General features: G+C 56.4%; 1 protein-coding gene across 4 annotated transcripts in view; it reads left to right on the top strand.

The window, feature by feature from the left end:
• Positions 1–16,601, top strand: part of AS3MT (arsenite methyltransferase) — a 42,492-nt gene that overhangs the window by 19,671 nt on the left and 6,220 nt on the right. Inside the window, exons 11-12 of one of the 4 annotated variants that reach the window (XR_012905735.2) lie at positions 5,638–5,810; positions 7,879–8,161. Coding sequence is in view for 1 of the 4 variants with exons in the window: in XM_075935555.2 (XP_075791670.2) it covers positions 7,879–7,977 (99 nt within the window). In the remaining 3 variants the exon portion in view is untranslated. Of the gene's footprint in view, positions 1–5,637; positions 5,811–7,878; positions 8,162–16,601 lie in introns of those variants that run through there. The other 3 variants (XR_012905734.2, XR_012905733.2, XM_075935555.2) reach the window with 3 other exon arrangements.

Genomic DNA, 16,601 nt, shown 5'->3' with positions numbered 1-16,601 from the left:
GCAGGGCTAACCCACTCTGGCTAAGAGAGGACAGCACTTTGAAGCTGCACAGGGCTGATTTAAGCAGGGGAGGGCAGCAGGTGTAAATGAAATACAATTGGCTCCATCCTTGCACAGATATAAGAATTTATTCCAGGTATCTGCGCCTGTCTGATGAGATCAGATACTAACTCATTGAGATCCTGGCCTCATGGGCCTTTACAGATCCTCTCATGGCCCTTTTGACTGGGCTGGAGGGATTGATCCCAATACAATCTGATCCATAAATGTCCTTGCATTTTCCCTGCTATGTGCATTGGCTATCGTGTGCTTCATTTCTTGTTGCCAGTCCGTGTGAAATGCTTCTTAGCCTTGTTCCGGGCAGCTGTGTGCTGCCAGAGGTGGTTGCGTTTCAGTGGGTTATTTTGCACGTCCATGGGCGCGGTAACATGCACTGGGATGTTCTGGAACAGAAGGCGTCGCGGAATGTTGCAATGGCTCATAACTCATCCATATTTCCTAGTTGGCTCTAGGCCGTACGATGACATTTGGCTGGTGGGCCAGCCCGGGACAGGCATTACTGGCCGGTACAAGTTCTGGCTTCTCCACCAGCTCTGCTGCCAGCCCTCACTGAGGTCTTGGACAAGTTCTTCCTCTCTCTGCCTTGGTTTTAGAGCTCAGAGGAGACCGTAGTTGAATTAGCTGACGCCCTGTCAGAGGGCGTGTGGAGGTCAAAACATGGGACATCTCGCTGACAGAGGTGGCTTAGAGAAAGCATCTCTTCTCAGTCCAGACACAGTATGCAGCAGCGGTAAAAAAGGCAAATAGGATGTTAGGAAAGATTAAGAAAGGGATAGAAAATATGACAGAGAATATCTTTCTGCCCCTGTATAAAACTATGGTATAGACTCATAGACTCATAGAATAATAGGACTGGAAGGGACCTCAAGAGGTCATCGAGTCCAGCCCCCCGCCCTCAAGGCAGGACCAAGCTCCGTCTACACCATCCCTGACAGATGTCTATCTAACCTGTTCTTAAATATCTCCAGAGAGGGAGATTCCACCACCTCCCTTGGCAATTTATTCCAATATTTGACCACCCTGACAGTTAGGAATTTTTTCCTAACGTCCAATCTAAACCTCCCCTGCTGCACTTTAAGCCCATTACTCCTTGTCCTGTCCTCAGAAACCAAGAGGAACAAATTTTCTCCTTCCTCCTTGTGACACCCTTTTAGATATTTGAAAGCCGCTATCATGTCCCCCCTTAATCTTCTTTTTTCCAAACTAAACAAGCCCAGTTCATGAAGCCTGGCTTCATAGGTCATGTTCTCTAAACCTTTAATCATTCTTGTCGCTCTTCTCTGTACCCTTTCCAATTTCTCCACATCTTTCTTGAAATGTGGCGCCCAGAACTGGACACAGTACTCCAGCTGAGGCCTAACTAGTGCAGAGTAGAGCGGCAGAATGACTTCACGAGTTTTGCTTACAACACACTTGTTGATACAACCTAGAATCATATTTGCTTTTTTTGCAACAGCATCACACTGTTGACTCATATTCAACTTGTGGTCCACTATGACCCCTAGATCCCTTTCCGCCATGCTCCTTCCTAGACAGTCGCTTCCCATCTTGTATGTATGGAACTGATTGTTCCTTCCTAAGTGGAGCACTTTGCATTTCTCTTTATTAAACCTCATCCTGTTTACCTCCGACCATTTCTCTAACTTGCTAAGGTCATTCTGAATTATGTCCCTATCCTCCAAAGAAGTCGCAACCCCACCCAGTTTGGTATCATCTGCAAACTTAATAAGCGTACTCTCTATCCCAATATCTACATCATTGATGAAGATATTGAACAGTATGGGTCCCCATCTTGAGTACAGATGTGGTCTCCTCACCTCAAAAAAAATATTTTGGCCTTGGAAAGTGTTCAGAAAAGGGAAACTAAAATGATCAGGGGTTTGGAACAAGTCCCATATGAGGAGAGGCTAAAGCAACTGGAACTGGGACTTTTCAGTTTGGAAAAGAGGAGACTGAGGGGGGATAGGATAGAGGTGTGGAGAGGGTGAATAAAGAAAAGTTCTTCATTAGTTCCCATAATATAAGGACTAGAGGACACCAAATGAAGTTAATGGGTAGCAGGTTTAAAACCAATAAGCGAAAGTTCTTCTTCACACAGCATGTAGTCAACCTGTGGAACTCCTTGCCAGAGGAGGCTGTGAAGGCTAGGACTCTAATAGAGTTTAAAGAGAAGCTAGATAATTTAATGGAGGTTAGGTCCATAAAAGGCTATTAGCCAGGGGATAGAAATGGTGTCCTTGGCCTCTGTTTGTCAGAGGCTGGAGAAGGATGGCAGGAGACAAATCGCTTGATCATTGTCTTCGGTCCACCCTCTCTGGGGCACCTGGTGCTGGCCACTGTCGGCAGACAGGCTACTGGGCTAGATGGACCTTTGGTCTGACCCAGTACGGCCGTTCTTATGCTGGGGAATAGGCCCTGCTCTCCCGGACGGACAGTATGTCAGGGCTTGACTTGAGCCTTGTAGGGGCAGCCCAGACCTTTTCCAAGGTTCATTCTCTCCTTGGCCGCCCTACGGAGCCTGCCAGCCCAGCGACCATGCGTGAAGGTGTGTTGTTTGCTCCAGACCCCTGCCCAGGCATGGAGATGGGTCTTCCTGTCCCTGGGGAGCGCAGGAGTGACTCTTAAACGAACACAGCTCGAGCCGGTCTGCTGGCTGGGAGGGTGTTGGCGTTGCTCCTCCCGTGAGCGGATCTGAGCCCCAGCCGGCCTAAACAAGGTGCTGGGATTGGGCTCGGGAAGCGGCTGACTGGGAGTGGCTGGGGGGAAGGGCAGAGAGCGCCTGGCACGTGTGTAACGCCAGGTCTGGGACTCGAGCGGAGGAGCTGCCTGCTGCTGAGCCGCTCCGAGCCCTCCTGTCACCCTGCCCCGTTGAACGCGCGGCGTGGCAGCCCCCAGGCTGAGGTGCACTGCCGATGCTTCCTGGCGCTCCAGGAAACGCTCCCCCCGGCCCTGCGGGGAGTTCCGCCAGCCACGAACTGGGCGCCCGAGGGCCCGAGACAGAAATCCCTGGGCTCATCCCTGGCTGTAGGAGGCAGGTTGGTGACTCCGCTGTGGGGGCTCTTCCCTCTGAGTCAGTATGGACCATATGACCCAGCCTAGTGCTGGGCGGGCTGTGCTGCTGGCAGTGCCAACAAAGCCAAGTCGGACCAGCCGGGCTTCACGGGGTCTGAGGGATTTTCCCAAGGGCCAGAGCGTTAACCTTTCCTGTGGGTCAATCACAGGCTGCCTTGCACCGTCCCCCTGCCCCACTTCGGCTGGCCACAGCACTCGCTGCCTCCCCTCGATGCTAAGCCACTGCTGGCGCATACCTGCCCTCGCCTCCCCGGACGGATTGCCTGCATCCGCTGGGTTGTACTGCGCGGTGGGAACGGTCGGGGCTGCAGCAGCTCCTCAGACGTGGGACAGACCTGACGAGTCCGTAGTGAAAGTGGTCGAAGTTCAGGAGCTCAGCCCCAGCGAGGGCCCTTACGGGGAAGCGCTCAGGAGGGGTGTGAAACGGGGATGCTGAGCTGCGGGGGGGACAGCCGAGCGAGGGAACAGGCAGATCGGTCCTGGGATATCCAGGGCTGCCCCAGGAGCCTTTTCTGGAGCTCTGACTCGTGAGAGCAATTCCCCCAGCGACACCTGGCCTCAGGCAGGAGGCTGCCGTTAATCTAGGGCTGGGGGGCGCTGTTCTGGGTGGCCCGCTCTTCCACTCCTGCCGGCCTGCGCACTGCCCCATGCACGGCTCAGGCAAGTGTCTTTCCAGCTGGCCCGGGAGGAGTTTGACCCTCGCCTGCCAACCCTGACTCCACAGCTTGGAGCTGCTTTATCTGCTGGAAACAGCTGCTCTCCTGCAGCTGCCTTCCCCGCAGATGTGCGGCCGAGTCCTTAGATCCGCCACGTGTCTGAAATGGGAATCATTGATAGGGGCCGGCGATAAAGCCACGCACCTGCGTGTCCTAGAAGCGTGGCCTTGTGCGTGCCGGGGGAGGGGAACGTTCTTGCCTTTCCCGAGCGGGAGACGCTTTTCGGACACGGGGCTGGCCTGGGAGGAGGCTTCCGGTGAGCTGCTCTGGGTTCCGTTCTCGTACCATCCCGCCACCGGCTTCCTGGAGCAAAGGGGCCCGTCTGAGGCTTACTCGCAGGAACAGGGATGCTTGCTGTGAGTGTGGAGTAGGATTGTTCATGCCCAGCGCCTTGGGGTCAGCTGTGCCCCTCGGCACAGCCCCCAGGCTGCGGGGCGGCTCCCCAGGGGATGGAGCTGCCTCCCACCGTTCTCTGCCCTTGCAGACAAACCTGTCCCACTTGCAGTAGGTGAAGTGAGCAAAAGGAAGGTGATGGGGGGGGCGGGCGGGACGCTGCCGCGACTGTGCTGGGTGCCACAGAAGAGCCCGGGAGACAGTGTCTGGACGACAGTCGTGACATTGGGTGGGCGGATTTTCCCAGCCCTCCCCAGCTGATCCAGGGCTGGGCAAGGTGCGGCCGGGGGGCCGGATCCAGCCCACTGGCTGCATCTGATAGCTTCCTGTTTGTATCCTGCTGCCTGTGTGCCCAAATTTCCAGGCAGTGGCTCAGGTAGCAGGATCCTATTGAAATGGCTCCCGGCTCCTGATCTCAGTGTTGCCTTCGCAGGGGCCAGGGCTGCAAGCCCTTTAAATAGCCACAGCAACCCCGGGCAGCTGCCCAGCAACACGGTAGAGACAGAGCCGAGAGGCATTTGCTATGGTTTTAATTCAAAGCCTCTGGCCCCAAACAACTCTGTGTGTGTGTGGGGGGGGGGGGGTTAGTCCCCAGCTCCGCCCCTTCTGCCTCAGGCTCCGCCTCTTCTGGGGGTGGAGCTGGCCCATGACCACCTATCAAATTCTTAAGTGATCCCCTCCCCCCTGCAAAAATTATTGCCCACCCCGACCTTTTCCCTAGTGTTGGAGGCTACTTTGACTTGCATAGGGTTAGTGATCACAAAATAACCATCGCCGCCCAGAGTCACGCGGCAAGGCGTTCTCCTGGAAACCCGCGTACGGCAGACAGAGGTGTAGCGGCGCGTTGGGGTTCCCCCGCCTCCTGCACCCCTGTAATGGCACGAACAGACTCCGCCAGCCAGTAGAACAGAGGGAGTTTATTGCTCCTCCAGGATACAGCACAGCACAGATACAATCCGGTTACAGGGCCAGGCCTAGGATGCCTCAGCCCCCCTTGAGATGGGGGAGACTGGGCCCCTAACCCCGAGCCCGTTGCTTAGGCTGCCTCCTCCATGATTCCAGCCAGAAACTGAAATGTCCCTTCCTGCCCTGCCCCCTGGACCTCACCCTCCTTCCTTTGTCTCTCTCCCTGGGAGCCAACTGGTCAGACAGGTTGGGAGCCCCTTGCATAATGACTCACTCCCTGTCCTTCTGGGCCGAGCTACAAACAGCCGCCAGTGGGGGTCACCCACAGCCCACTGCCCAGCACAGCAACCAGCAAGGTACCAGCACTACATCACAAGAGGCCTTTCCCTTCGCATGCCTTGAAGAGGGGCAGGGTTTTAACCCCGCCCTGTGCCGAAATGGCCAGTGAACCTGGGTTCCGTACAGCTGCTGCAGATTTCTCTTGGCGCAGATGATGAATGTCTCCCAGGCTGGTCGCTTCATCTCCAGGTCAGAGCCTCCGCTACGGTCAGTCAGCAAGAGCTGAAGTCGGGTGATTTACTGCCGACCGTCCGGCCTTCCCTCGCTAGGCAGTGTCCTCGTGCCCAGTGGGCGGGTTGCAGCCACCGAAAGAGGAAGTGCCAGGTTTGTGTGATGGTCACGGATTCTGTCCGTAACGTCACTGAGCGTTTCTGTTGGCGGGGTGGCCTCCCTGCCTGCTGGGTTCTCCCGGAAAGCAGACAGCCCAGGCATCGCGTGTAGCGAGCACGCTGCCTTCCCCGGACCGTCCTCCCTTTGCCGTCATTTCTTTCCTTTAGGCCCTGACCCCAGGAGGTGCTGAGCCAGTGGGAGCGGAGGGCGCTAAGCGCCTGGCAGGTCTGATCCTGACACTTCAGGGCAGGGGCTGGCTCAGGCTTTCCTTTGTAAAGCTCCATTCGGGCCAGTAGCTCCGTGAAATGTGTAAGCCGTTGTCTCTGGTTTGTTGTTACAAACTCTTCATTTTTAGCTCCGTTTGCCCACAGAGATCCTGCCTCCTTTACCAGTCCTCCCATCCTGCTGCCAGCCTTCCCATGGCTCAGCACGCGGGATGCTGTCCAAGTGGGGCTAGACGGATTGATCACTGCAGGGGGGATGCCTAGGCCAGGGGTGGGCAATAATTTTTGCAGGGGGGCCACTCCAAGACTTTTGGGAAGTGGTCATGGGCAGTGTTCCCTGTAAGCTAAGCGTTTGGGCGGCCACACGAGAGAGACTCAGGTGCCGTCCAGCTGAATAGCAGAGCGCCCACATCTGGCAGCTTGTGTTTTACTGGTGGTGCACATCCACACATGCTTGGGTGCACATAACAAACCTTATTCTGCACGTGGAAGAGAAAAATTAGAACATTGGTCATAGGCTGCACCTTTCTATTACATTAATGGGGGGAGGGCTGGGAGGTGTTCTGACCCGGGGCAGACGATTTGGGTGCAATAGTGGGTTCTAGATGTAGCCCTTGCCGGGATTCACGTACCATAGGTGGCTCCCAGCCAGCCAGTGGCACAGCGCGGTATTCAGGCAGGCAGGCTGCCTGCATGCATAATGGCCCAGCAGCCCTGGAGGGGAGGGGGCCGTGAGTCTCTGCATGCTGCCACCAGCACCCGCCGCACAGCTCTCACTGGCCAGGCTGGATTAAAGCTACGTGGGTGTGTCCACATGAGCAGCAGGCACCTCGATCGCTGCCGACATGGGCGTTGTTTATAAACGCCACCCCTCCTCCGCCGCCTTCCTGACCCACTCCCTGCAAGAGCGGAACTGTAGTATTCTGGGATCGTGATCTCCAGCTGCCACAAGGGGGCCCATGGTACGTGGTCTGTTACCTGGGCATGCTGTACTGTGGTTATAACTAGGGATGCAACGTGTAGTCGACTACACGATTAACCGATAAGCCTGGGCTTATTGGTTAATCCTGTCGATTAAACCTCCCCCCCGCCCCACTGTCTCTGACCCAGAGGCAGCAGCAAGGAGCGGGGAGGCGGGAGCCAGTGCCTGTGGGGAGCTGGCTTTTAAGCCGGCTCCCTCGAGCATCCGCGCCTGCAGAGCCACCTTTCCGTCCCCCTGCCCTGCAGCGCTGGTGCCTGTAATAGAGAGGCAGCAGCACGGCAGGTGAGGGAAGCTGCTTTCAAGCCAGCTCTCTGTGCATGCTGGCTCTGCAGAGCCGCCTGTCCCCCCTTGCTGCCTCCCACAAAGGCAGCAGGTGCGGGGTGGAGACGGGAGGCTGCTGCAGAGCAGACTCTGTCCGCGGCGGGCCCAGGCTTGCAGCAGACAGAGGGTGCTCCGTGGGACGCTGCCTGCGGGGAGCCGGTGTGTCTCGTAACAGTGTGCTCTGGGTTGTACTCTGCAGCGTGGCTGACACGTCCCTGCCCCTAGGAGGGTACAGCCGTTTTATGCCCCTCCCTGTGCCGGGCGGCCGCTGAGATGGTTCTGTGGGTGCCCAACAACGGGCCACGTTAAAGAGCTGTGGGGGCGGGGGCTGTTGGGAAGGGTCTCCGGCATGAGCGCCCCAGCCTGGAGAAGAGGGGCTAGCAGGACTTGCTGGGGGCTGCTTGATGGGTGGGGTGAGGGGAGCTCTCAGGAGTTCACAGCCCTCCTCCCAGCGCCCCGGAAAAGCACCTGGCCGTGGCGGCCTTTGTGGCCCCTGTAATTCTGACCCAGGGTTTGGTTTGTTTCCTCGCCGCAGGAGAAGATCCTCGACCCCTTCCAGTTCGTGGGGCGCCAGGAAGCCAAGGGCCCTGCGCCCAAGCCGGCTGGCTGCTGCGGCCCCAAAGGCTGCTCCTGAAAAGCTGAGCCCAGCGCGGAGACGGAAGAGTCGGAGCCGCTTTGGTTCCTTGCCGCGGAACCGCAGGTGCAAATGAATAGCGTAGGTAACGAGGCTCAGCGCGTCCCGGCTTCGAAGCACCGTGCGGGGCAGCAGAATAAACCAGTCGTCCCCCAGCCCTGGGCACGGCTGCAGTCGGAAGACAGCAGGTTTATTGGGTTAATTTTTCAGAGACAACCCGCCTCAGTTCAGGCCCCGAGGAAAATCTGATGGGACCCAGTGAGCCGCCAGGATATGAAAGTGATCGGTGCTTTGTCTGTCTTAGTACAGGCCCAAGGGACCAGATTGTTTCCTGGGGCGATGTGAGAGCAGCCAAGCCTTGACCCAGGGCCCAGCCTGTGTGAACAGGCTCATCCCGGACTGCAGCGTGGCCCTGGAGCTGGTCCCTGCCTTCAGGCTTTCGCTGTTCCCTCTCCTTGGCTTGCCCATGCGGGAAGCACAGGTCCAGTCTGCTCCTCGAGCCCCTCTGTGTGCTGGGGAAGCAGGCGGCCCCCACTGTGCTGGGCAGCCCCTTGGCGTGGCTTTCCTCCCTCCCACAGGGGCTGGGTTGCCTCTACCCCACAGAAAGGAGGGGACTATGATCGGGCATGAGCCCATTGGGCACTCTGAGCTGGCGGGCTCCTGGCCGCTCCTTGTGGCCCAGGATGAGGTGGGTGGCTACAGATCTGGCCTTTCCAATGCAACCGCTGCCTTTACCGTGGGGGCGAGAGGCGCCGAGCAGGGGAGGGATCCTCTTTCGGTGGCGGCGGCGAGCAGGGGATGGTGAAAGCTGGCCCCAGCCACGGGTACGAAGGGGCAACGTGCTCCGCGGCAGCGTCCAGCAGCCAGTAAATCTCATGCAGCGCGGCGGGGTGGAGGAGAGACGCAGCAGAGGCACCTGAGACAGGAAGGGGCCTGGGGCTAGTCCCACTGCTAGTCCAGGAGCAGGTCCCATCTCCCTGCTCCCCGTGGGGAGGGACCGAGCGCCCTGGCGGGGAAGCGGGTGGGAGCTGAGAGCCCTCCGTCTCTTGCGGGGGTTGCTCAGGAAGTAGGGCTGATAGAAGACTGCCCTTCCTTTCCTGGCTGCGGGGGCCTGAGGCGGGTTGGACTTACAAACGGTGTCTCCCCCGGATGCCAGCGCCTTCTAGCATCGGCCACCTATGAGAACCGTGCTACCCCCCGCGTCCTGGGAGCTTCCTGGGTCTCTTGGCCCACACGCGGCGGGTGTTTCTGCAGGTGCAGGGGGGAGGAGATTGTAACTGGGCCATGGGCGGCTGTGACCCCTCTAACACTTGGAGCGCTTTAGGGCTTGCCCGAGGGCTCCAGCACTGGCGGCGCGTGGGTGGTTGGAGGGGAACCCTGGAAAAAGCACAAGGCTCTGGTGCTACATCGCTCCTTCCGTTCCCATCCGTGGGCGGTAACGTGTCGCAGCGTCGAAGGGGGCCGCTGCTGGGATGCAGGAAACCCTCCCCCCCCCGCATTGCTCATGGCAAGCGCAGGGCAGATGGGCCCGTTAGTGTAAATGGTTTTGGGAGAGTCGGGCTTGTGGAAGAAGCCCAAGGATCCAAACCTGGCAGCTGTGTCAGTGCAGCTAGCCCCTGGGGGCGGGGGAGAGAGAGAGAGATATGCCCAGGCTGCCACCTGGCGGCCACAAAGTGACATGGCGAAGTGCTGCTGATCTCTCCCCCCGCACCCTCAGTGCACATGGAAAAGTCCCGCAAAGCCGCTGCCTGTTTTGGGGGCTGCGGGAGCCAGAAATCGCATTAACGGAGGCCTCAGCAACAAATCAATCACCTCGCTGCCAGGCAGGTAATACGCCACATGCGAAGGGCTGGGAGCGTCAAGACCTTGCTGGCTACAAGGCATGCAGCTGTCCTCCTGCCCGTGGTAATTCTGCAGAGCTGTGTGAGGAGAGAACAGCCGCTGCAGCCTCACCGTGGAGTGGTTAATGTGGGTGTAAGCCCAGGGCCACGTACAGCCCAGAGGCTGCACCGATTACAGCAGGACTCTCGACAGGAAGAATATTGTTACCAGGTACAGAGTGCTTTCTCTCCCATGATGCTTTGCAAATGCCAGACCTCGGAGCTCATTCATTCACTTGGGCCGGGGTGAAGCGCTGAACCTTGCGCAGCATGGAGCAAGACCGGATGCAGCAGCCAGCGCAGGTTACACCGGAATCGGAGTGTAACACGCACAGCTCGTGTGGTTTGCTGTCCCGTGCAGTGGCACCTAGACCACAGCAACAAGAGACCGCTACAGCCTGGGAGAGCCAGGTGGCTTTGCGCTCAAAGGTCAGAGGCTCCAATACTAAGCTGCAGAGATCCCTGGTTCAGATCCGCCTGGTGGCGGTTACAGGCGCACGACACGGTGAGCGTGTGTGGAGCTCCTAATTCCGCTCTCAGCAGGGACCATCTAGCTGACAAGAAGATGGGAAGGCACAAGAGAGGAGGGAAATGGAGGCAAATTTCAGATGACCGGGAAAGCTCAGATTAAGTGAGCCAAGTGTCGTAAGGCATGTGCCTTAAAGAAGGGGGCCAAATCCTGAAAGGCGCTGAGCGTTGACTTCCATGGGGGTCATAAAATGCTACTAGGAGCAGGCTTTATTGGGAAGACCCCGCTAGTAAATCCTGGCAGAAAGCTGGGCAGAGGCACCTTTCATGAGTGTGAGTGGCGGGGTATGGAGATCAGTGGGGTTCTACCATATATACATCACCATGGAATTGCAGCTGCCTCTTGGGTGGAGACTGGCAGCGACTGGTGCCCAGCCGTACAGTGAGAGGGAACGCTTTGGCCCAAGACAGTGGGCGAGCTCCTTACTTGGAAAGGGCCCTTACAATCTCCAAGGTCCATGCAGAATTGGCTGTTTACAATTTGGAACAGAGATTCCCCACCCAATCGACTGCCCTTGGAAGGATGGGCAGCATAGGCCTAGATCCAAGGAGTCCTCTCCCTGTCCTCTCGCTCAGATGCTCTAAATCTTGCAGATTCTTCCTTAACAGAACGTCTCTGAGCTATGGCCTTTGCCCTCCCTCCATGCAGCTAAACGTCCCCCTCCTGTCACATCTCGGTTATGGCAACAGCCTTTCCTCTAGCCTGGTGGCGTGCAGGCTTCCCTGCTTGTGTCTGCTCAGAACAATGACCGTTTCCCAGCACTTGGACTGTCGTCCCTTTCTTTGCATCCCTCCCCTGGCCGCCTCATCTCAGTCACATCACCCATAAGCTTCTTGTCATCACCGCCATGGTCTGTCCCCCCCCTCCCCGTCCTATCTCGTTGGCTGTCAAGAAGATAGTGTGACGACGCGTTGGGGTTCCCCCGCCTCCTGCACCCCCGGAATGGCACGAACAGACTCCACCAGCCAGTAGACTAGAGGTGGTTTATTGCTTCTTCAGGATACAGCACAGCACAGATGTCATCAGGTTACAGGGCAGGTCTAGGATGCCTCAGCCCCCCTTGATATGGGGGGGGGTCTCGGCTTCTAAACCCCCCAGCCTGTTGCTGAGACTGCTTCCTCCATGGTCCCAGACAGAAACTAACTCACTCCCCTCCAGCCCTGGCCCCTAGCCAGGGCAGCATCCACCTTCCTTTATTCCTCTCCATGGGGGTTAGCTGGTCGGACCGGTTGAGAGATCCCTTTGCATAATGACCCATCCCTGTCCTTCTGGGCTGTGGTACCGGCGGCAGCCAGTGGGGTTACCACAGACCCATAGAAACCAGCAAGTTCCCCCCACTATGTCACAGATAGCTCTTGATTTTAGCAAGGCTTCTGACACAGTCCCACCCCCCATTCTCACCAGCAGTCGAAGGTAGTGGGGTTTGGATGACATTGCTGTAAGGTGGGTGCGCGGCTGGCTGAAAGGCCATACTCTGCCAGAGTGAGGGGGATCTCTAGAGGGTCCCACAGCAGTCAGCTCTGGGTCCAGTGCCATTCGATATTTTCATGAACGATGCGGGGAATGGAGTGGAAGGCATGCTTGTAATGTTTGCAGAGGATCGCGAATGGGGGCACGGGAAGCATTTTTGAGGACAGGCTTCGAATTCCAAACAACCGTGAAAACCTGGGGAATGGGTCTGAATTCTGCAACTTGAAATGCTCGAAAGGAAAGTGCAAAGTGCCTCCCTTTAGAAGGAGAAATCACATGCACCACTACAAAATGGGAAATTAGCTGGCGGGGTGCTAGTACTGCTGCTTACAGTGCTTCACAAACTGCCTACGAACCAGCAATGTGAGAGACAAGGGAGGTGAGGTAATGTCATTTGTCGGACCAACTCTGGTGAAAGGAACACACTTTTGAACCGCACCGAGCGGCTGGGCCAGTAGATGTTAAGGAGAGCTGCCCCTGAGTGAGCAGATTCCACTTCTGAGCCCCACAGCCAGGGTTTCCTGGGGCTTCTGCCTGGGCAGGTCCCTGGCTGGAGTCCTCTGCCATCCCCCCACCGCGCAGCAGTGAGGCAGGGCATGCCAAGGAGTGCCCAACCCACAAGCCGAAGCACCGCTGGACATGGCAGTTCCCAGAGAGCTTTGCCCAGCCTCTTCCCAGTATGCCCCTTTCTCTGCCAGGCAACGGGCCTCCCTTCCAAAGCTGCATTTTCCTCTGCCCATCGAGCCTGGATCACCTGTCAGGTAAGACCTTTGCGAGCTGTTGGAGCCATGCTCCGTCTTAACCAGGATAGCTGGTGAAGCAGAGAAGAGGTCTGGCCAGCTGCTTCCAGAGCATATCCCTGCACCCTCTGCTGCCCAGCCAACACACTGTGGCCAGGGGTGGCTTGCACTCCAGGAGAGAACTGCAGCACTGGGGTGAGTCACTCCTGCGGACTTTCATAAAGTTAGGACTGCAGCCTGCTGAGCAAGAAGATGCACCAAGCCCTGACCCCCGTTAGGCCCAACATCCTGGTTTGCCCAGCGGTTGGGAATTCATTGGTGCGTTTTCCTTTCTCTCCCTGTGACTCTTGCTGTTCATTGCTTCCTAGCGCTGCCACCCATTGGGAATACTAGGGAGACAGATTACAAATATTCCCTGAGGATGTGTGTGTGGCTGGCTAGTAGCCCCACCAGTGGTAAGGGTGTCTGGAACGTTTCCGCTGTGTACGGATCTGTGAAGTTCATGGTCTGAAGACTGGTTAATTGGCTGCACAGCTGTTAATTTTGGGTCTGAGTGACAGTCATGCAACTTTGGAAGGCAGCCCTAGGAAGACGTGGCCAAGAGGATGGGCTGCTGAGAAGCACCATCTCCCTGATGAAGTCCAGCTCAGGTGCTAATCTTGGAATAATATACTGTGGGCAGCAGTTGTAACCTGCGAAGTCTCCTTGAATGGCTTAAGGCAGAGAAGTGGGAGTGGAAGTTGCAGTAGACGGGAAATATAAGTTCCATAACTTCCACTCCAACGCCTCTGAAGAAGTGGGAGCTTATGGTACTATATATTTTTGTTAGTCTCTAAGGTGACACGGGACTACTTGTTTTTATGGCAGGGAATGTGGGGAGCAGAAGGCTTGGGGATGGGGCGGTTTGAAGGGGGTGGTCGCAGGCAGAGAAAGAGAAAAGATGAAAAGAGGGTGGTGGGACTGGCAGGACCCGCCGAGGAGGAGAGAAACGGGAGCAGCTAGGGAAGAGGAATGCAAAGGAGGCTGTTTAAACAGCTGTTCGACTGAGCAGTAAAAATACAAGATAGGAAATGGGATTTATAAGAAACGTGGCAGGGAGGTGAAAAGCGTCACTGCCCTGGTGAGAACATTGCACTAACATTACTGGCCTCAAAACGGTAATGAAAAGCAGCAGGAAGGGTGTGAAGAGTGAAAGAGGGAGAGAAGGAAGAAATTGCCTGAGCAATGGGGAAGCTGAGAAGAGAAGAGGAACATCAGGAGAAACGCCCTGCCGAGTTCTGTGAGCTCTGGGTTTTCCTCTCTCCGTGACGGTGGGAATATAGGGGCTGGGGAGAGCTCTTGTTCTCCACTGAGTGAGGACCTGATTCAGGAGAGCATGTAAGCATGTGCCTAACTCTGTGCATCATTCATTAGTCAGTGCCTTGGTGGTCAGTGTTAAGGGACAGCTTTGCACTCCCCTGCCATAGCCACGGTCTCACCCCACAACAGCCCGCCAGTCAGCTCCAGGAGGAGTTGCTTACCCATGTGGGTGCTAGGAGAGTGGACCAGTTAGATGCTGTCACGCTTACACCTAATTCCTCACCACAGCAGCGAAGCGTTTCACCTCCCAGCCCCCTTCCTCATAAATCCCATTTTCCATCTTGAATGTTTACAGCTTGATCGGACCGCTGTGTAGAATCCACCCCACCAGAAACCAGAGCACCGCCTCACAGAGCACCACTAACTGAAAGACACTAGGCGGCACCGTGCGCTTACCCCGGCCATCGCAACACGTCCAGCCGAACGTGGCTAGCGTGGGGCTGCCTGGTTCCTGCGTGCACATGTGGCTGGCTGGCTGTGACAGGCACAAATAGGGGATTATAGGAACCGGTTTGGGAGTCTGTGACATTCTGGTCGCATCCCACAAAGGCGGGTGGGGAACCTTTTTCTGGGTCGGGGGCCACTGACCCACTGAATAAATTAGTCAGGAGCTGTACACAAAGTGAGAAGGAGGAAGATGCTCTCCACATTCCCCTTCCACACCAGAGCCGGGGGGGGAGGGGTCTGGGCTAGTAGATTTTGTGCGCTCCAGCCCCATGGTGGCGGTGAGAGGACTAGAGCACCAGCATGGGCTTCCCAATGCTGGACAGGGGGAGCCCTAAGCCTCAGGGGCCAAATCCAGGCAAGCCAGGGGCTACATCCAGCCCCCAGGCCTTAGGTTCCCCACCCCTGCACTAAGGAAAGAAGACAGAGAGGCTTGTTGAGCTGAATGTGGTAAACAGTAATGCATGTCAAATACTTCCCTAGCTACACCCATCTGCCCTCCAGGCTTTGATCCCCAGCTGAGTTGGGCTGAGCAGGTAGGCGGAGGGGAGGCCATTAAGGAAAATCCAGGTGGTGTCTGAAGCGGTCACAGTGATGTGGAAGGTGGCGCTCTTCCCTCTGCATGGCTACCGCCTCAGTGTGCTGATGAGGTGACCGGGGCTGGGTGCTGTGCTCATCCCGTCTGTGCATGGTTAACTGCCTCCCCGGGGGTGTGTCCTGAGGCTTTCTGCCAGAGGCAGCCTGCTCTGCAGGCTCGTAGGGGAGGTCTGCAGTGAGTAGGGTCAGCAGTGGGGTGTAGGAAAGGGGTCTAGAGAGGCTGTGGGCCGAAGCAGGAAGTGCTCCAGGTAATTGAAGCAAAGGGAAGAGGAGCAATAGAAGTAGATTTTTCTCAGCTTGCTACAGGGTCCCTGGCCTGGAACCAGGGTAGAGGGAGGGTCATGGTGGCAGGGCTATTGAGCCTGGAGTTAGCCTGGGGACCCACAGCTTGCCGGACGACGGATTGGCTTGTGGGACTTTGTTCTGCCTGGAAGGGGGCTGGCCTTTATGATGTGGGAGACGTAGGCCACGTCTTCGGTTACTGGAGGATCCACGCTCTGGTGATCGATCTTCTGGGGTTTGATGTAGTGGGTCTTTACTAGTAAAGACCTGTTCAGTCGACTGCAGAGGGGACCCCGTCAGTGTTGGAATTCCTTGCTGTCACACGGAGTAAGAGAAGTCAATGGGAGTGTTTCTCCCGTCGACTTCCCGCTGTGGAGATGGTGCCAAGCTCGGCTTAAGGTGCAGAGTCGCCTACTTTAAGCCGACCATCGCCCTGCAGTGTAGACTTGGCCTGAGATGCCTGGAACTGGTAGCGGGGAAACCCAGGCACAGACCACAAGGTCCCAAGCTGGTTTTGTGTCTGATGCCTGCCAGCAAAGACTTAAAGTGGAGGTGCTGACCATGAGGCGGGTCTGATACTAGTTTCCTGGCTGTGTCTAACGGACATAACTAGTACAGGCCCCACAGATCTCTTCCTTTCTTAAGGTGCCTTGTTGCTGCACTGTTAACTCTCTGCTGTGCCTTGCCAGGCTACACTTCAGCGGTGGGGGCGTGATTTCTGAGTACATTGCTGGCAAATGATGGTGGGAATTTTTTAGGAGGCAATAAGTGAGATCAGTGTAAGGGACAATAGTGTTTTGTATTTCTCCAATTCACCTATTGATAATGTGGTCAAAGTCCCGATATCAGCAATTAATACACCATCCCAAACTTTTCCCTTCTTTTGCTAGTCTCATAAATGTGTTGCAAAACCCCCGCAGCCCTGCTGGTATATTCACTGTCCTTTTTGCCATCAAAGGAAATCTTTGGAGGGAGAATGAAAGAGCAGATTTGAGCCTCTTCCTGCCTGTGAAACTGAGTTCATTAAAAAGTAATGAAATCCCACCAGAGCTTTTGAGCTCCCCTATTGCTAGCAGCACCCTAAGCAACTCCAGCCCCCTGCCCACCGTGCATAGGTAAAAAGGCCACAGCTAAATGCCAGGGCATTTGCATCACTTTGTCTGTCTGCTGACTGCTGGCCTTTTGGGGAGAACTGGGAAGAAGCGGTTCACAGAACTGTGCTGGTTCCCCTTGCACTGGTGGGTGTCAAATTCAAGGCGCATCCCCTGGAAATGAGCACACGGGACCTCTCCTTAGAATTCTTCAGGGACTAAAGTTGTGAGA

This window comes from Pelodiscus sinensis, chromosome 8, assembly GCF_052426305.1.
Source record: "Pelodiscus sinensis isolate ZL-2025 chromosome 8, ASM5242630v1, whole genome shotgun sequence".
NCBI lineage: Eukaryota > Metazoa > Chordata > Testudines > Trionychidae > Pelodiscus > Pelodiscus sinensis.
This window is presented reverse-complemented; position numbering and strand designations above follow the sequence as displayed.